The 20,323-nt window shown below is 43.9% G+C and overlaps 1 protein-coding gene across 1 annotated transcript in view; it reads left to right on the forward strand.

Annotated features, from left to right (window-relative positions):
* Positions 1 to 5,949: 5,949 nt before the first annotated feature.
* Positions 5,950 to 20,323, forward strand: part of LOC112216508 (polycystic kidney disease 1 like 1) — a 41,646-nt gene continuing 27,272 nt past the window's right edge. Inside the window, exons 1-24 of the mRNA XM_042298642.1 lie at positions 5,950 to 6,108; positions 6,201 to 6,538; positions 6,874 to 7,915; positions 8,011 to 8,094; positions 10,549 to 10,651; positions 10,856 to 11,211; positions 11,355 to 11,579; positions 11,857 to 11,976; positions 12,090 to 12,258; positions 12,411 to 12,650; positions 12,815 to 12,947; positions 13,062 to 13,265; positions 13,413 to 13,594; positions 13,771 to 13,974; positions 16,377 to 16,540; positions 16,788 to 17,303; positions 17,420 to 17,623; positions 17,713 to 17,775; positions 17,896 to 17,979; positions 18,880 to 18,945; positions 19,057 to 19,233; positions 19,401 to 19,478; positions 19,655 to 19,797; positions 19,881 to 20,001. Of these exons, the coding sequence (XP_042154576.1) occupies positions 6,078 to 6,108; positions 6,201 to 6,538; positions 6,874 to 7,915; positions 8,011 to 8,094; positions 10,549 to 10,651; positions 10,856 to 11,211; positions 11,355 to 11,579; positions 11,857 to 11,976; positions 12,090 to 12,258; positions 12,411 to 12,650; positions 12,815 to 12,947; positions 13,062 to 13,265; positions 13,413 to 13,594; positions 13,771 to 13,974; positions 16,377 to 16,540; positions 16,788 to 17,303; positions 17,420 to 17,623; positions 17,713 to 17,775; positions 17,896 to 17,979; positions 18,880 to 18,945; positions 19,057 to 19,233; positions 19,401 to 19,478; positions 19,655 to 19,797; positions 19,881 to 20,001 (5,047 nt within the window). The 5' untranslated portion in view covers positions 5,950 to 6,077. The remainder of the gene's footprint in view (positions 6,109 to 6,200; positions 6,539 to 6,873; positions 7,916 to 8,010; positions 8,095 to 10,548; positions 10,652 to 10,855; positions 11,212 to 11,354; positions 11,580 to 11,856; positions 11,977 to 12,089; positions 12,259 to 12,410; positions 12,651 to 12,814; positions 12,948 to 13,061; positions 13,266 to 13,412; positions 13,595 to 13,770; positions 13,975 to 16,376; positions 16,541 to 16,787; positions 17,304 to 17,419; positions 17,624 to 17,712; positions 17,776 to 17,895; positions 17,980 to 18,879; positions 18,946 to 19,056; positions 19,234 to 19,400; positions 19,479 to 19,654; positions 19,798 to 19,880; positions 20,002 to 20,323) is intronic.

Raw genomic sequence — 20,323 nt, forward strand, 5'->3', positions numbered from 1 at the left:
GATACGAACTCAGCATTGTTATTTCCATACGTTGTTGACATCTGCCTCTGCGGTTGTTGTAGGCTACCGCACAGACCCATAGAAGTTGTAAGCAGCACTCTGCTGCTCCCTGGCGGCCGCATTCTCCTCCCGTCTCACATTTCATTTTTCAAACAGTTTTGTGCAGCACATGGCGACACCCTGTTTGTTTGTTTACTGTCCGTGACATGGGTTAAATCAAGATTGCACTGACGGTAAAAAATATGCTTGGTGTATGTGCGAGTCTTTCTAACCACTACTGACCGATATGATGTGCAGAATGATTTGGGGAGGCAGGTAACCTAGTGGTTAAAGCGTTAAACTAGTAAGCGGAAGGTCGCGAGATCGAATCCCCGAGGTGACAAGGTAAAAATATGTCCTTCTGCCCCTGAACAACCCACTGTTCCTAGGCCGTCATTGAAAATAAGAATTTGTTCTTAACTGACTTTCTTAGTTAAATAAAGTTAAAATAAAAAAATGAGTCTGCTATTGACGTGTATGGGTGAGGAGCCTTATTACAGGACCACCAGAATATTTCGTATAAAAAACAAACAAACTTGGGTATAGAATATAATGAAAAGAGTTGCTGTTGGGTTGGGTAAGATGTCAATTTGGATTGAATTGAAATGGCCCGTCGAATCAATGGTTCAGAATCCAAGGTTCACTGCAGCCTCTCAGACTAGAGAGAGGAGAAGACTCAATGCGAGTTCTCTGGAGCACAATTCAGAATTAATAAAGTCTGTCGAAATGTATATTTAAATGTGTTATTGCTTTTTTGTCTCACTAAATCGTTTAATTAATTCATAATCGACTTCTTATACCGGCTAGGATAAATAGAGACATTTTCCTTAGCATAATGGTTGCATTTTTAAAGCCCATAAACGGAAGAGAAAAAAAGTGAAGCAAAAATAACCAAGGCATTCACACACTGAATAAATCATATAAACTACGTTAGGCTACAAATCTTCTGACGCTACAATGCTCTCATGTAATTCATTTTATTTTTTAGACTGAAAGGCGGTCTGCTAATTCAGACCTAGGTTGTCTGCTAATTTAGAAATCTAACTTTCATTTAAAATACAAAAACATGTTTTCGTTTTATGATTTTCAATATGGAAGGACAATTTGTTTATACATTTCTTGCAACATTCGATAGGGCGTGTGAGTAATATATTTATTTTATTGGGTAAACTATTAATTTTCAGTCATCTTAACATTTGAGATAAAGAAAGAAGGATTTAATGTTCACAGAGAAGCACTTTTAATTTCACACACACACACACACACACACACACACACACACACACACACACACACACACACACACACACACACACACACACACACACACACACACACACACACACACACACACACACACACACACACACACACACACTCACACTGAGAGAGAGAGACAACACCTGAGCAGGTGTGAATCCCCACAGTGTGTGTGATAATCACCCTCACTTTGTCATTATTCTTAACAAAATCAGGAAGGCCTATATTATTCAAGCCTATTAGCCTCACCAGGGTTAAAGGCTGCAATAAGATGTGCTTAAGGCTGTAAAGTGCCTTCAGAAAATATTCACACCCTATAACTTTATCCACATTTTGTTTTGTTGCAGCCTGAATTTGTGTCACTGATCTACACACAATACCCCATAATGTCAAAGTGGAATTTTGTCTGTATAACATTTTTTGAAATTAATAAAAATTTAAATCTGACATGTCTTGAGTCGATAAGTATTCAACCCCTTTGTTATGGCAAGTCTATATAAGTTCCCGGAGTAAAAATGTGCTTAACAAGTCACATAATAATTTGCGTGGAATCATTCGGTGTTCAATAATAGTGGTTAACATAATTTTTGAATGACTACCTCATCTCTGTACCTCACACATACAATTATCTGTAAGATCCCTCAATTGAGCACAGATTCTAGTACAGATTTAACCAAAAGGACCAGGGAGGTTTTTCAATGCCTCACCAAAAAAAATCGGTAGAATCTTTAAAAAATATATAAATAAAAAAATAAGCAGATGCTGAAAATCCCTTTGAGCATGGTGAAATTATTAATTAGGCTTTGGATGGTGTATCAATACACCCAGTCACTACAAAGATACAGGCATCCTTCCTAACTCTGTTGCCTTAGAGGAAGGAAACTGCTCAGGGATTTCACCAGAGTTTAATGGTTGTGATATGAGAAAACTGAGGATGGATCAACAACATTGTAGTTACTCCACAACAGTAACCTAAATGACAGAGTGAAAAGAAGGACGCCTGTACAGAATATAAATATTCCAAAACATGCATCCTGTTTGCAACAAGACACTTAAGAAATAGTGCAAAACAATATGGCAAAGAAATTAACCTTTTGTCCTGAATACAAAGAGTTATGTTTGGGGCAAATCCAATGCAACAAATCACTGAGTACCACTCTTCATATTTTCAAGCACGGTGGTGGCTGCATCATGTTATGGGTATGCTTGCCATCGGCAAGGACTAGGGAGTTTTTAAAGATAGAAAGAAAAGAAATAGCACTAAGCACAGGCAAAATTCTAGAGGAAAACCTGGTTCAGTCTTCTTTCCAACAGATGCAGTTGTAAATGAAAACTTGTTCTCAACTGGCCTACCTGGTTAAATAAAGGTGGAAAAAAACAGGCACTGGGAGATGAATTCACCTTTCAGCAGGACAATAACCTAAAACACAAGGCCAAATCTACACTGGAGTTGCTTACCAAGACAACATTGAATGTTTCTGAGTAGCCTAGTTGCAGGCAAGACTTGAACATGTCTTTCTAGCAATAAACAACAACTGGCCTACCTGGTTTGAAGAATAATTTTTTAAAGAATAGTGGGCAAAAATTGTACATGCAAGCTGTAATGCTGCCAAATCGGTATTGTCTCAGGAGAGTGAATACATTATTGTTTTGTAATTTTACCACTTTTTCTCCCCAATCGGTAGTTACAGTCTTGTCCCATCGCTGCAACTCCCCTACGGACTCAGGAGAGGTGAAGGTTGAGAGCCATGCGTCCTCTGAAACACGACCCTATCAAGCCGCACTGCTTCTTGACATACTGCTCGCTTGGCTCGGAAGCCAACCGCACCAATGCGTCGGAGGAAACAACATCCAGCTGGTGACCGAAGTCAGATTGCAGGCGCCCGCCCCGCCACAAGGACTCATTAGAGAGCGATGGGACAAGGAAATCCCTGCGGGCCAAACCCTCCCCTAACCCGGGCAACACTGGGCCTATTGTGCGCTGCCTCACCGGTCTCCCGGTCGGCTGTGTCACAGCCTGGGATCAAACCCAGGTCTGTAGTGTCACCTCAAGCATTGCAATGCAGTGCCTTAGACCACTGCGCCACTCGGGAGGCCAGGAGGGTGAATACTGATCTAATCAAGATATATTAGAGTTTTATTTTTCTTACATTATTAAGTATTTGTGTAGATCATTGACCAAAATACATTTGAATCCCACTTTGTTACACAACAAAATATGTAAAAGGTCAAAGGGTGTGAATACTTTCTGAAGGCAATACAGATTCTGGCCTGTGCATAAGGATGCACCATGTTACTGTACAATTACTGTAACTCAACAAGCACAGTCCACCATGCAACATGGCTAGAGTACATAAGGACAACTACTGGCTTTTACAATCCTATTACACAGTGTTTGCATGGTGCATGAAGGGACCTATTTTTGACAGAGAACACATATCCTGCAATTTAGTAAGCCAATATCGTTCATTAGGCTTATTAATACTATAAAGACGCTAACAACCCTGCTGACCAGATGTGGCATGCACATGAAGGCCTGTGTAGTGGCAGGTATTGACTTGCAATGACTGCAGGGCAATGTAGTCTAATTATGACTATAGATGATTGTGTGAAGGTTGACTGCCAGTTGCAGGAATGCTAATTATAAAAGTGTGTGTGCACGTGCGCATTCTCTGCAATCTGCTCCCGGTTAAGAGAATTGTAAATTATCGTACAAAGGGATGCTTTCTCTCTTCCTTAGTGAAATCGTTTGTTTCACTCTTTCATACATTTTCTCACACCAGTGTATATTCTGTTTCTCACTCCGCATACAGTGGGTTCAGGGTTGCAGCTGTTACCTGTTCTCATGTTTTATTAACGTGAAAACACGCCCACCTTTAACTTTTAGCTACAGCCTCTTCAGTCCTTCATCTCCATCTCGCTGCATCTCTTTTACTGCAGCCAGTCCGCCCGATCTGACGCAGATCCACCAACGAAGGCAGACAAATGGAAAATGCATTTCTTATGCACACAAACGTTTATAGTTTGCATTTACGCGTTTGTTGTCAACGGAGCTATTGAAACCATTTCAGGAAAAGGTAGGCATTTTTAAACGCTTTTACAATAAGGCCTAAGGCAATAAAAACAGCCCAGCTGTCGTCTATACAATTAATCCAAACGACAGGCCACTAACACGGAAAACATTCATTCACCTAGATTATTTTGCAATAAAACGCCTGGTGTTTTACTAAACAATTTTTGTCAAAGAATGACCATTTGTGTAGTTGTTACATGCCTAAGTGTTTTAAATTGCATTCATTTATGTAAGTAATTTTAATATAATTGACTAGCCTACACAACCACTTAAAGTAAACCAATTGGATCAAATAAACAATCTTACCTTTTGTGTCTTGCCTGTTATTCTGTAACACAGTGTTGCAGTGGTTTGTGGGGTGTTATAACAACAGTTCTGCTGGACCGGCCAGTGGTCTGTCTAAAGCCCCGGATTGTCGAGGACTCCACCCCATCACCTGCTCACAGGGCTGTCTGGATGGCGGGTAAGAGAGGGAGTTATTGTACTTTTATATCACCACAGAAAACAAAGCCTACTTTTAAAAAAAGATTCACAAACGGTAATGTTTGCTAGAAACATAACAAATCAAAAACACCTCTTGTGATGCACATGACAAGCATCCTTGATGTGGATACATAGAAACATCCCCTTTCTACCAACGCTGTGTAAGATGTTTTTGAGTTACATTTTCACTAAGCAGGCATGGTGTCCTGTATGAAGGGAAGACAAATCATCTGTAAGGCATGTCTACACATTCCTAAACCACAGACTTTCTTCAGATAGAGAGAGGGAGACAGAGAGAGGGAGAGAGAGAGGGAGAGAGAGAAAGAGAACGAGGGAGCGTGAGAGAGCTAGAGAGATTTAAAAGTAATCAGACAACTAAACCTGTAATGATTTTTTCCTGTATGTTGCAGGTACGATGTGGCAGCGTTGTCGGGGGAGACGTGTTACTGTGGTCATTATGGGATGGAAGGGCTTGTGGCCAGGGAGTGTCCAGACATCTCTACTAAAGGGGAGTCAGACACAGTTCCACAAAACAACTCTACAGGGTGGTGAGATATATATTTTATCCTGTTTTGATTGTAAAATTTATATTACATGATGTCAATTAAACTTGAAACATGAAACTTGAATATACCCAGGAGAAGTTTAGATTCATTGTCTCCTATTTTTACATACAAAACTATTGACTAGGCCGCTGGGTACTGTATGTTAATTCAAACATCTCTGATACCTACTGTATGTATACCCTATCTGTCTGCAGGTGTTGTGACTCTGTCTGTCTGCCGTGTGGAGATGGGAAGGACATGTTGGCTGTATACAGAACACTGGGGCCTTACATCCGGAATGTCAGCCTGGAAGTACTGACTGACACAGTGCATTCTGGGAAGCCTTTCCTCTTGGAGGTTTCTGGATACCTGGCGGCTCCTCCCACTCAGCCTACAGGTTAGTTAAACTTTTTATCAATCCACTATTTACCTGGTTTTATAGAAGTTAGAGTGTAAAATGGTAATTAAATATGAATAACCTCATAATTGACTGATTAGTTGATGTGTTGTTTGTTGTTTGTGATTGGACTGTTGTATGGTTGTCAGGGATATATGGCCTGGAAGGAGAGAACCTATCATCTGTGGATGTTCAATTCAGTGGGAAGGCCCACAAAGGTCAAAGTTCACACAGCGTCATCGTCCAGGACGATGGCTTCTTCACCTTCTCCTCTGATTGGATGCTGGAAAACCCTGGAACATACCAAATTAGTATGTCAAAAACAAATAGATGTTTTATTTTTTATTAATGGGAATAAGAAATGTTACATCTCACAATCTTCCCTCTCTCTCTCTCTCTCTAGAGATCTCAGTCTCCAACCTCCTCTCCCAGCTCTTCTCCTCCCTCTATCTCTCCGTCTTGCGTCCCTCTCCAGAGGGGTTGGAGGTCAGCCTGGTCCAGGGGCAAGGGGGTACCCCCTCCTGCCTGCCCTACCCAGCCCAGGACACCCTATCCCGGGCTCTGGAGAAGGCCTACCTGGGTGATACCCTCACCCTCCAGGCATATGTAGGAGCTGGAATCAGGGTGCAGTTCCACTGGAGATTCATCAGTGATAATGAAAAGGAAGAGGAAGAGGAGGGGAAGAGGAGGGATGTAAAGATAGACTGCCTTCCTGATTCTGATTGTCTGAGCAGCACTGTGGTGAGAGATTTACACCACATCTGACTTGTGCTTTTCTAGGGGTCAAAACTTTTTGTTCACTGTTATGATATCATGACAATTGGACTCTATTCCGTATTTTCAGAGCCAACTGTTTAAAACTGAGGGGATTCACACTGTCAAGGTCAATGCTTCCAATAAATATGGCTGGACTGAGAAAACCATCCATATTGTGAGTAGTCTGCCACTATAAGCACTAACTTATAAACAGTCTGTTAACATTTTACAGGTGGATTGAGTAACACATTCAGTTTGATAGCTCTACCTGGTTTCTTCAGACTCCACTTGTAATAGGGGTGCTCTTTCTCTGTGTACAGGCGGTGGTGAGGCGTGTTGTGTGTGATTTGTCTCTGGAGAGTCGGTCTGGGTACCATCTGGCTGCTGGTCAGAACATTTCTGTGGACGTGCAGCTCTACACCACGCAGAGACAGAGCCTAATGCTCAACCTCACACTGACCTACCAGGGAAAACACAGCGTCAACCAAGACCATGTCCACAACCTCAACCAAACCTTCAATCATGACGATGCTGACCATGAAAACAATCAAAACCATGACCAAACAGAAGATCACAACCTCAATCAAAACCAAACCTACAGTCATGAACTTGACCACTTCTACAACTTTACCCTAGCGCTTGAACTCAACCACAACCAAACCCATGGTCATAACAATGATGATCACACCGTGTCCCTCCAATTCACCCACACCCTCTCCCTGTCCTCCTACCCCCAGCTCTCTAGCCCCCTGCACCTCTGCTCCTCCTATGGCCAGACCAGCTGCCACCTCCAGTTCCACCTGCACTACCCCCTCCCCTCCACCGTGGGACAGTATACCCTCTCAGCCACAGTCTTCTCCCTCTCTGATTCTGCTGTGCCGCTACTCTCCGCCTATCTCCCTTGCCCCCTGGTGGTGTACGACCGCATACGCACCCTCTGGCCGGCTGGAACGTGGAGCGCTGTGGTTCCGTCACGGTCAGAACTCAACCTCATGGTCACCAGCCAGGCTGACCGCATGGGTTCTAAGGTGCTTTGGACAGTTGCTAGGGGCAACACTACTGTGCTCAACAGGATCACTGAGGTCTGGACCGTGACCATGACATTCGTGATCGCAGGGACCTATCTGGTCACGGTCAAAGCCTTCAACCCAATCAGCTGGGTTGGCTTCCACACACACTTCTTGGTCCAAGATCCAGTCGGAGAATTTTTGTTGAACATTCCAAGAGTAGTCACAGTCAACTGTCCGACCGCAGCGTTGTTCACCATCACAACAGGGTCGAACATGTCTGTGGTGGTGTTAACGAACACATCCGTGCTGTACCAGAACAACAGCTACACAGCAGGGGAGGAGGTGACCGTGGGTTTGTTGTTTGACTGTACTGGGACCACTGAGGTTAAGGTCAGAGCTGAGAACCTAGTCTCCTCTGAGAACAGGTCCGTGAACGTGTGTGTTCAGCTGGTCAGAAAGTGGTCACACACGGTCACCATGGATATAACTCTACCACCTGTCACCTGGCCGAGCCTAGCCCTCAGTACCAAGGTAAATGGTAAGGAAAAATGTCATTCTCAAGTACTGTACTCTGATTCACCATAATATGTCTATGTTTGTGCGAATGTCTAAAGCTTTTCAACTGTTTTAAGAAGGTGTGCCTGAACAGAAGGACACTGCCAAGACTTGGGCAGAGTAACATTAGAAACTGCCAAGACTGGGGCAGAGTAACATTAGAAACTGCCAAGACTGGGGCAGAGTACCATTAGAAACTGCTAAGACTGGGGCAGAGTAACATTAGAAACTGCCAAGACTGGGGCAGAGTAACATTAGAAACTGCCAAGACTGGGGCAGAGTAACATTAGAAACTGCCAAGACTGGGGCAGAGTACCATTAGAAACTGCTAAGGCTGGGGCAGAGTAACATTAGAAACTGCTAAGACTGGGGCAGTGTAACATTAAAAACTGCTAAGACTGGGGCAGAGTACCATTAGAAACTGCCAAGACTGGGGCAGAGTAACATTAGAAACTGCTAAGGCTGGGGCAGAGTAACATTAGAAACTGCTAAGACTGGGGCAGAGTACCATTAGAAACTGCTAAGACTGGGGCAGAGTAACATTAGAAACTGCCAAGACTGGGGCAGAGTAACATTAGAAACTGCCAAGACTGGGGCAGAGTAACATTAGAAACTGCCAAGACTGGGGCAGAGTACCATTAGAAACTGCTAAGGCTGGGGCAGAGTAACATTAGAAACTGCTAAGACTGGGGCAGTGTAACATTAAAAACTGCTAAGACTGGGGCAGAGTACCATTAGAAACTGCCAAGACTGGGGCAGAGTAACATTAGAAACTGCTAAGGCTGGGGCAGAGTAACATTAGAAACTGCTAAGACTGGGGCAGAGTACCATTAGAAACTGCTAAGACTGGGGCAGAGTAACATTAGAAACTGCCAAGACTGGGGCAGAGTAACATTAGAAACTGCCAAGACTGGGGCAGAGTAACATTAGAAACTGCCAAGACTGGGGCAGAGTACCATTAGAAACTGCTAAGGCTGGGGCAGAGTAACATTAGAAACTGCTAAGACTGGGGCAGTGTAACATTAAAAACTGCTAAGACTGGGGCAGAGTAACATTAGAAACTGCCAAGACTGGGGCAGAGTAACATTAGAAACTGCCAAGACTGGGGCAGAGTAACATTAGAAACGGCTAAGGCTGGGGCAGAGTAACATTAGAACCTGCTAAGACTGGGCCAGGGTAACATTAAAACCTGCTAAGACAGGGGCAGAGTAACATTAGGAACTGCGAAGGCTGGGGCAGACTAACATTAGAAACTGCCAAGACTGGGGCAGAGTAACATTAGAAACCGCTAAGACTGGGGCAGAGTAACATTAGAAACTGCTAAGCTTGGGGCAGAGTAACATTAGAAACTGCTAAGACTGGGGCAGAGTAACATTAGAAACTGCTAATACTGGGGCAGACTAACATTAGAACCTGCTAATACTGGGGCAGAGTAACATTAAAACCTGCTAAGACTGGGGCAGAGTAACATTAGAACCTGCTAATACTGGGGCAGAGTAACATTAAAACCTGCTAAGACTGGGGCAGAGTAACATTAGAAACTGCTAAGGCTGGGGCAGACTAACATTAGAAACTGCCAAGACTGGGGCAGAGTAACATTAGAAAGTTCCTTACCTGGCTATCCCCCTCCAATAATTCCTGCATTCTTGATTACTGTCCAACTAAACCTGTATTTCAACATCAGAATTGTATAAGGTTTTAGTGGAATTCCTCTCAAGCACATCTGATAATCTGATCCTCGCTCCTTCTCACTACATGGAGAAACGACAGGGGACGGAAGCCAAGGGATTTTTACTACCCTGTCCTCTCTAACATGGTCATCTAGTAACTACCCTGTCCTCTCTAACATGGTCATCTAGTAACTACCCTGTCCTCTCTAACATGGTCATCTAGTAACTACCCTGTCCTCTCTAACATGGCCATCTAGTAACTACCGTGTCCTCTCTAACATGGTCATCTATTAACTACCCTGTCCTCTCTAACATGGTCATCTAGTAACTACCCTGTCCTCTCTAACATGGTCATCTAGTAACTACCCTGTCCTCTCTAACATGGTCATCTAGTAACTACCCTGTCCTCTCTAACATGGTCATCTAGTAACTACCCTGTCCTCTCTAACATGGTCATCTAGTAACTACCTTGTCCTCTCTAACATGGTCATCTAGTAACTACCCTGTCCTCTCTAACATGGTCATCTAGTAACTATCCTGTCCTCTCTAACATGGTCATCTAGTAACTACCCTGTCCTCTCTAACATGGTCATCTAGTAACTACCCTGTCCTCTCTAACATGGTCATCTAGTAACTACCCTCTAGCTGACTTTTACTTCCTCTAAATCAGGAGCTTTGTTATTAGCACATGAGGTAACCACGGAGGAGCCAATTGGTGACGTCCTCTTAGTGTTGGCCACACCTTCCGTGATCCGATTAGCTGACTTCATCAAAGCAACAGCTATAGTGGTCAGAGGCGGGGCCTTGGTGTTTGAGTGGCAGGTGTCTCTCCCAGAATTCACCACTCACAGTCACACAGACAGGTAAGTCTATCCCCTGAAGATATTTACTGTCACAGTATTTACTGTCACAGAAAGTCATTTTTTACCTTGTTTTCTCCCTACTGTTTCTCTCTCTGTTTGGTTTTATGTTTTCCCTTTTCTGTCTGTCTGTCTTTCTCTCTCTCTCTCGCTCCACACCACTCCCTCAATCTCTTCATCATCTGTCCATCTCTCCCTCTGTCCTAGGAACACCAGTGTGAGCTCCCTTCATCTCCAGGCAGTTGTTCCAGGGATGTATAACATTACCGTGACAACCTACTGTCCCCTGGGCCACACCTCAGTCAGCCGACACCTAGAGGTCAGGGTTCATGGCCCCGTGGGTCAAGTTCAGGTCCAGTACCCATTTGGGTCGGATAGGGCAGCGCTCCACCTGCAGGCTGTTGGGACCTACGCCACGTCCCTCCTCCTGTTCAGAGGACACTCCTTCTCCCACAGCGCCCATTTTGTTTTTGACTTCGGAGACGGGTTGCCAACTTCATATGTGAACGGTGTCTCTCATTCGCTGGGAAAGACTGCATCCACCTATCACCAGTTCACTAAAGGTAAACAAGTAATTATGTTTGTAAATGGAAATAAAAATAAAAACAATACCTTACATTCTCCTGAAATTCGGCATTCAAGACATTTTGGACACAAAGTAATAGCTGATATTTGTCTAACTGTTGAATCTTTATTGCATCCCCAGAGGGAGTGTTCCAGATCAGAGTGTGGGCCTATAATGAGTTCTACAGAAGTATGGCTACGGAACGTGTGTTCTATGTAGAGAAGGTTCCAGCGGGTCTAGACCTCTCTGCACACTCAAGTGTGGTTCATAAGAACCAGGTGGTTCTCTTTGAGGCTCTGTTAGAACAGGGAACTAACGTCTCATACACCTGGAGTATGGGAGACCAGACCACCTATGTCAATGCAGGTATAAACCAGGCTTGGATGTGATAACAGGTTCTCATACTTACAGACCAGACAAAATGGATTATGGAAAATACTGAATAACATCACAATTCATCCATTTCCAAATTTGTCTCAAATCAGTTTGGAATCTATGTGTGAATATAATTCTGTATGCTTTATCTGTGTGTGTGAATATAATTCTGTATGCTTTATCTGTGTGTGTGAATATAATTCTGCGTGCTTTATCTGTGTGTGTGAATATAATTCTGGGTGCTTTATCTGTGTGTGTGTGTCTCCAGGTGCTGTAGTGTCCCACGTGTTCCTGTCTGTGGGTGCGTTTGAGGTGTGTGTGTTGGCTGAGAACAAAGTGGGGAGTGTGAGCCACTGTGTCCCCGTCTCTGTGCTGCACCGGATGCAATGTGCGTATGACATATGACGTCCTATCTATGTCAGAAACAGGTAGTGTACGTTCTGAAATCATTCATTCATGAAATGTAATATTTATTTCCCGTACGTCATTTGTCTTTCCCAGCTGTGAGTATCCACACAGAGCAACAGGCGTATGCCACAAACACTGATATAACATTCCGGGCACGGACAGAAGAACCGGACCCTGTGGAATTCCTCTGGCACTTTGGAGATTCCCGACCCCTTCGGACCACGTCACGCTCCTTAAAAAAGACATACCACACACCTGACAGGTTCTCACTCATCTCTTTGATGAACACAATTAATCAGTGATTAGTCATAATCAGTAGGCACATGGTCACACACGTTTGATATTTCCTGAACAAATACACCCTATAGAGTTGTCAGGTTTACAAATCTAGTCTACTCCTTCCTGTCCTCCCAGGTACAGTGTGGTGGTGGTAGCCTCCAATGGGCTGAGCTCCTTCACCTCCGAGGTGCATCCTGTCCTGGTCCAGAGAGCTGTGCGTCCTAACAGATTGCTCCTCCAGCCGTCTGTGGTTCTGAACCACACCGCCAGCTTCACCTGTAGGGTCAACTCTGGAACCAACCTTTCCTACTCCTGGAGCTTTGGAGATGGAACCTCCAGGACGGGAGGGAACACAGAACAGCATGTGTTCCACAGGTCAGATGGAACCTTCTAGAAACTTCTATTAAAGGTGCAATCTATAATTGTCCTACCCAATCAATGGTGTTGCTCCTGCACTTGATTGTGAACTGATTGCAGTCTTGGTGAATGTGACAGATAGTGACATAACATGGCAAAGTGTGTGACTGTTCCCCATGCAGGACAGGAGAGTTCACGGTTGAGGTGACCGTGTCTAACCTGGTCAGCTCTGCCTCCCTGACCGCACAGATGTTTGTGGTCGACCGCCCCTGTAAACCTCCAGCTGTTAAAAACATGGGACCGCTCAAGATACAGGTCAGAGTGTTACTGAGAGACTGAAGGTTTGGACCTGTTGGCATAAGGATTTGGACTGACAGACACAGGGTCATATTCAGACTGACCCCAGATTCCCTCTCCTCTCCTCTCCAGGCACGGAGGTATGAGCCAGTGGGTCTGGGGGTGACGTATGAGGCAGAGGTCCAGTGTGATGTGTTCCAGGGTCTGGAGTACAACTGGTCTCTGTATAACTCTACAGGCCTGCCTGTACCTCTACCTCCTGTTCACACAGACAGACAGAGCATCACCCTACCCAGCCACTTCCTACACTATGGTATCTACACCGCTATAGCCAAGGTGAGTGGAGTCAAAACAGATTCTGTTTTTCTGTAATACTATATGTTGTCAATATGTATGTTGCTAGCCCTTTTCATTGAAAACCTGGCAAAATAGTATAGTTTTTATAATTATGTTATCATAACGTTGTCCTGTGGTTGTGTGTAGGTCCAGATCGTGGGCAGTGTGGTGTACAGTAATTACAGTGTATGTGTGGAGGTGGTGCCCAGTCCTCTGGTCTCCTTCATCCATGGAGGCACCAACATGTTCCTCAGCAGCAGAAACAGCAGCATTATCTCCCTAAACGGACAACTCTCCTATGACCCCGACTACCCCATGAACCACCTCAGGTAACTACAGCAGTAACACTGGCTGTCAGTCTGTCAGTAGCCTACAAAAACCTACATACACTCCCATTCTCCAGGAGAAAGGTTGGCCAGCCCTACTGCTCTTAGAGGTTGTTTTGGGATTGGCCATTTAATGAAACGGACCCTTTCTACTGTTACTAAATCCCTCCCCCTTACAGCTATAGCTGGACGTGTAAGCCAATCAGTGCCATCGACAGCTCCTGTTTCGACCAATATGTGCCCACCTCCTTCTCTGTGATCGTGTTTCCAGTGGGGTTCCTGAAACGGGACTTTGACCAGTTCAGGTTCATGCTCACGGTCCAGAGTGGAGAACGCTCATCTACAGCTGACACCTTCATCACGGTCACACCCAGCCTGCTCAGGTGGGGAACACTTTGATGTTACTTTACTTTTTGTGCACTCCCCTCCATATGTATTTGGACAGTGAAGTGCTTAGCTAGCATTTTAGATTTGAGATATAACGTTTGTGAGGAGGTGGCGGTACAGAATGTCAGCTTTTATTTGAGGGTGTTTTCATACATATCTGTTTTACTGTTTATCAATGAAAGAACTTCATGTATCTCATCAATTTATTGATTTGACTGATACACACTGATAATCCATCTCTCTTCTCTCCTCTCTTTCTCTCTTACTCTCTCTCTCTCACTGTCTTCTCTCTCTCTGTCGCTCTAATTCAAATTCAAATTCAGATTGCTTTACTGGCATGAAATACAATTTGTAGATATTGCCAAAGCAGTATAGTGGTACAGCATTTCAGTAAATACAGTACAATGCAATAAGGATAATGAAATACAATTCATTTCAGTAGTAATAATAATACTAGTACATATAATCATGTATACAGGTACAACACCACAGCTCTTGTATTGTGTAATCTTCTGGTTCCACTATGTATTACCAGTAAGTTATATACAATGTAAATACTTCAGCGTGTGGTGCAGAGGTCTAAGGCACACTGCATCTCAGTGCTAGAGGCGTCACTACAGACCCTGAATCAATTCCAAGCTGTATCACAACCAGCTGATTGGGGGTCCCATAGGGTGGTGCACAATTGGCCCAGTGTCGTTAGGGTTTGGCCGGGGTAGGCCGTCATTGTAAATGTAAAAAAATTCTTAACTGACTTGTCTAATTAAAAAAAGGTCTCTCTATAGCAATCATATACATATTTGGCAGTAATATTTGCTGTTTCTCCCTCACCCAGAATAATTCCAAGTTTCATGTCATTAATTAATGCATAGAAGATGGGAATTGATTGAGATATTTTCTTAAAAAATATGATCTTATTTGGGAGTTTTTCTCACAGTAGAGGAAAAGTGCATCTCTGTCTCTACCTCCCCTGTGGTGCAGTGACCACATAGACACTCCCCTTTAGGTAGCCATGTCTTTTCGTGTTTCCCTTTTTCTGTAGCCAATTGGTGGTCGCTGGGCCTGTATTTGGTCTGGATCTGTCTCTGTTTTGGATCTCTGACAGAGTACAGATATTCTGCCAATTTGTATTCTGTTTTGAGAGCCAAATAGCAATTTAGTTTAGTCTGTACCAATTTTTCAAATAGGAGGTTTTCATTTCTGTAGCAACTTGATTGATTTCCCTGTGTGTTTGGAGAATAGGGTTGTTTAGTGTTTTTAACAGATGACATAGGGGACTCTCTTCAGGGTTCAGCTCAGAACGGCACAGATTTTTTGTCCCAGGTAGTTGTACCGTTGGGCATGTTCAACCATGGTATTTCTTAATTTGGAGGAGTGTCTGCTGCTCTGATTCCTGGTCTTTTTCTGGAAAATCATGACTAGTTTTCTGAATGTTGATTGCCCAGTTGATGTTGTATTCCTAAAAATGTGAATTTGTTCCTGAAGACCTTGATCTGTTGGTGACAGGAGGACAAAGTCACTTGCGTTGAGCAGGAATCTGACCTCTTCATCTTTGACGGTGTCCAGGGGCTGCAGATCGGTCCAACAACATTGCTAGTTTGTTGATGTAGACGTTGAACATGTTTGGACTTAAACCACACCTGTGTCTCACCCCTCCCCCGAGTGAAAAAACAATGTTATTTTATTGTTCCGTTTAATACTACGTGTGTTGTTCAAGTAAATAGATTTGATGATGTCGTATAATTTATCCCCAACGCCGCTTTGGAGGCTTTTGTAATATAATCCATCATGCCATATGGAATCAAAAGCATTCTTAAAATCAACAAATACTTTTCCTCTACTTTTCTGATGAACATGCTGGTGTATTACTGTGTGTATTTGGTCTGTTATTCTGTGTTTGGATAGAAATGGCAATTTGTTTTTTTTGCTGAGAGCGTTATATTGTCTTAGGAAGGTTTGTATTCTGTCATTGAGAATACAGCAGAACAGTTTCCCCATGTTACTAGTGACACACATTCCCCTATAGCTATCCTATAGCTATTAGGGTCTAATTTGTTACCTTTTTTTATTGTTATTTTTTACATATGGGGGTTATGAGCCCCTGGTTCCAAATATAGTGAGATGAATCTGAGGGAGAAGCATACACTGCACCTATATATATATATATATATATATATATATATATATATATATACATACACCGCACCTATATATAAATTGTGCCTTTGTTTTAACCAAATGTGGGTGTTACCCTTTTTGATCTGGCTCAGTGAGTCCCTGTCCTGTTTTATGTTTTAATGATAGCCTGAAGGACGTTGAGTATCTATATCACCATGACACCATGTTTCTAGAAGTATTATTATGTCTTGACCTTCTCTCTCTCTCTCTCTCTCTCTAGGAGAGTGTCAGTGTATTGTTACCAGTGCCAGGGGGACATAGTGAACTGGGACCAGTCGTTCTCAGTCAGAGCAGTGTGTGATAGCTGTGGCCCCTCCACCAGAACCATCAGCTACACCTGGACTCTCTACCTGGTCGACTCCTCCAGTAAGGTGGACACAGACGGTAAGACATAGATCCCTCACCATACAGACTACAGCAGGATAGGTCTGTAGACCAGTCCTTCTGATGTATAGATCCAGCTAAGTGTATAATAAGAACTCTAAAGGCCTGAATTCCAAATGAATGGGAGTGACACAGGCCCTACACTACTCCTATACAGTAGAGTGTATCTGTGTGTAATAATGTGTTGAGAGGGATGAGTGGGGTGTTATAGTGTGTGTATGTTAACCTCTGTGTCCTCTCTTTCAAGTTCCCTTCTGCCACAGTGTGGATCTGAGTATTCCCTCCAACATCATTAGTGGCCCTACCTTTCCCCTGCCTCCAGCCCTGACTCTCACCCCTCCATCATCACCCCCGCACACACCCTCAACCATAGCCAGTGTGATGTCCTCATCCACAGAGATATCCTCAAATATGACATCAATCCCAGCCAGCTTGGTGACCGGTCTGATGTCATCAAACGTGACCAGCCATACTGAGATACAAACTACGACCCCCACAACTCCCGACCCAGTCCCCCTGCCTCCCTTCACCCCGTTGCCCCCCTTCCCCCTCTCTTCTCCGTCACCTGGTGGTCGCCCCCGGAAACAGAGGTCACAGGGTTCAGTAGAACTTCAGAGAATCAATAGCGCAGCTGGGAACAACCAAACACCAAACTACAGCCCTCCATTTCTCTCTTTACCAAACCACGGTGTTTTGGCCAACCCTTCACCAAACGAGCCCATCTCTGCTCCAATCAGCTTCACTCCTGATACACCTGAGCCAGGTAAGGGTTAAGAGTCACACAATAAAACATATTATCTTCTGCCGACTGCTTTTCTTTGATAGGTTTCGTAGCTCTGAAATATGTTGGTGTAAATTTTAAAGTTTATTTTATTTCAGACGTGGGAGGTTTTGACCCCGGTGGGCCCCCTTACCTCATCTCAGAGTACCCTATAGTTACCTTAGGCGATGGCAGCATCCTTTACTCTGCCCCCCTTGGCCAGAGTGACATCATCGAGGAATTCCCCATCGATCCCGATTTTCCCAATGACTACGACTTCCCTTTCCCCGTCCTGGAGAGTGGAGATGTGAGTGGACGTCCTGGTAAGGAAAATAAAGGGAATAAATGAATAGATGGATGGATATATTTACATCTTTACACTTCTCTTAGTTCTGTCCTCTTTGTGTTGCAGTTGAGGGCTCCTTTCCTGGACAGTCAGTCAGTGGTGGAGTGTTAGGACCCTTCCCCGGATCAGGTCAGTTAAGAGTTACTACTATTATTGACACACAGTAGATTAAAGTAGAAAACCATTTTACACCCACAACTAAGGGACATTGAAAAGTCCTAGATGAAACATGTTGCTTTTTTGTTTCAGATCCCTCCACAGCAGAGACAAGCTGGGACCCCAATGGAACACTAGAACCATCAGGCAATCAGACAGGCACATATAACTTCACTGGTAATCAAATCAAATCAAATGTATTTATAAAGCCCTGCTTACATCAGCTGATATCTTTAAGTGATATTCAGAAACCCAGCCTAAAATCCCAAACAGCAAGCAATGCAGGTGTAGAAGCACGGTGGCTAGGAAAAACTCCCTAGAAAGGCCAGAACCTAGGAAGAAACCTAGAGAGGAACCAGGCTATGAGGGGAGGACAATCCTCTATTGCCTGTGCCGGGTGGAGATTATAACAGAACATGGCCAAGATGTTCAAATGTTCATAGATGACCAGCAGGGTCAAATAATAATAATCACAGTGGTTGTCGAGGGTGCAACAGCTCAGCACCTCAGGAGTAAATGTCAGTTGGCTTTTCATAGCCGATCATTCAGAGTATCTCTACCGCTCCTGCTGTCTCTAGAGAGTTGAAAACAGCAGGTCCGGGACAGGTAGCACGTTTGGTGAACAGGTCAGGGTTCCATAGCCGCAGGCAGAACAGTTGAAACTGGAGCAGCAGCACGGCTAGGTGGACTGGAGACAGCAAGGAGTCATCAGGCCAGGTAGTCCTGAGGCATGGTCCTAGGGCTCAGGTCCTCCGAGAGAGAGAAAGAAAGAAAGAAAGAAAGAAAGAAAGAAAGAAAGAAAGAAAGAAAGAAAGAAAGAGTGAGAGAATTAGAGAGAGCATACTTAAATTCACACAGGACACCGGATAAGACAGGAGAAATACTCCAGATATAACAAGACTGAACCTAGCCCCCCGACACATAAACTACCGCAGCATAAATACTGGAGGCTGAGACAGGAGGGGTAATGCCACGCAGATTTATTTCAGTAGATGTACATATTGGATTGAATAACATAAGTATTTTCTGTAGACTCATACTTTTACAGAGATTTAGTTGTGAATGTCTGTCCTACAGATTATAATGTTCCCTTCCTGGGGATAGAGGAGGGAGACCCGGGAGTGTCAGTGGGCAGACCAACAGGTAGGGCTCACCTGTGTTTGTGTGTGTCTGTGTGTGATTGTGTGTGTGTGTGTTTACTGCTTGTGTTTATACTGTGTATGCCTGTGTGTGTTCTTGTATGTCTATCGTCAGGTGTGGGTGGTGGGAGCTCAGAGGGTGACTCTGCTCCTGCTGTCCCAGGATCAGCTGAGGATGAGGGGAGTAACCTGATGGACTCCAGCCCCTCCCTGGTGGTCCTTGACCCCACACTACTAGACCTGCCCAGAGAACTGTTAGAGCAGGAGCTGTTTGAGTCCTACACATACACAGGTAAACATCCATCAGCACGCAATCCACTTAACTACTGCATTGTGCAAACTGTGTACGTGCACAGCAGTTTTCCAGTCTCAAATCAACTAATTTAAATATACATTGAATTGTTTTGATAGATTGACTGTACGTTGTTGTACCTGATCACCTGTTGTTTTTGCCTCTAGGAATCTCCTCTGCTCTCATCACGTTCAGACCTTTCACACTGAGAGCAGGAAGCAGATACATGTTGGAGGTCACAGCTAGTGAGTAAGGTCCAGATGTCGTGTCTGCCCTCTGAATCTCAGATGCTGTACGATGATGAGAGATGGATGGATCAATTCACTACTGTATTGATTAACTGATTGCTTTTTAATAAATGTCTCACTCCCTTTATCTGTTAATCAAAGTGCGTGTCCGTGTTTCCTGTTACTGAACTCAGACTCCCACGATGCAGTACTGGGGCGGACTCAGCTGTTCCTGTCCACTAGCCCCAGCCCCCAAGGGATAACCTGTCAGGTGCAGCCTAGCAGTGGCTTCGAGATACACACACACTTCAGCATCTTCTGCACCTCTGGGAAAGAGGTACACATACAGTCTAACCAACAGCAATAGTACTGTATGTATCTCCATCACCATCTTACTGATGTGTTTATTGTGTGGTTTAGGACCTGCTGTATGAGTACAGTTTCAGTATAGGAAACAGCCCTCCTAAGACCCTGTACCAAGGAAGAGACTTTCAGTACTTCTTCAACCTGCCATCTGGAGACCCTCAGGATGACTATAAAGGCATATTACAACTCTTTTCTGCAGTCAAATGACCTAGTGGCCTCATAGGTGGAATGTTATTCATATTTTTCAGAATTAATAAACATTATTTAAAAAAGGTGTCGAAAATACAGTGTTTATATGTCAGATGGTTTTGTTGTATTTAAGTATTCTGTGATGCATATAAAGTGTAATATTGGGATGCAAACTCAAAATGTAACACATTAACACATCCTAGTAACATTTTTTAAGCCCATAACCATGTGTGTGAGGTGTATACTTTTGTTTCAAAGTAGATTTGTTTAAGACTTCCAAGAAACACTCTGTGACCCTGATTTAGTCC

This window comes from Oncorhynchus tshawytscha, linkage group LG16 (genome assembly GCF_018296145.1).
Source record: "Oncorhynchus tshawytscha isolate Ot180627B linkage group LG16, Otsh_v2.0, whole genome shotgun sequence".
Lineage (NCBI taxonomy): Eukaryota > Metazoa > Chordata > Actinopteri > Salmoniformes > Salmonidae > Oncorhynchus > Oncorhynchus tshawytscha.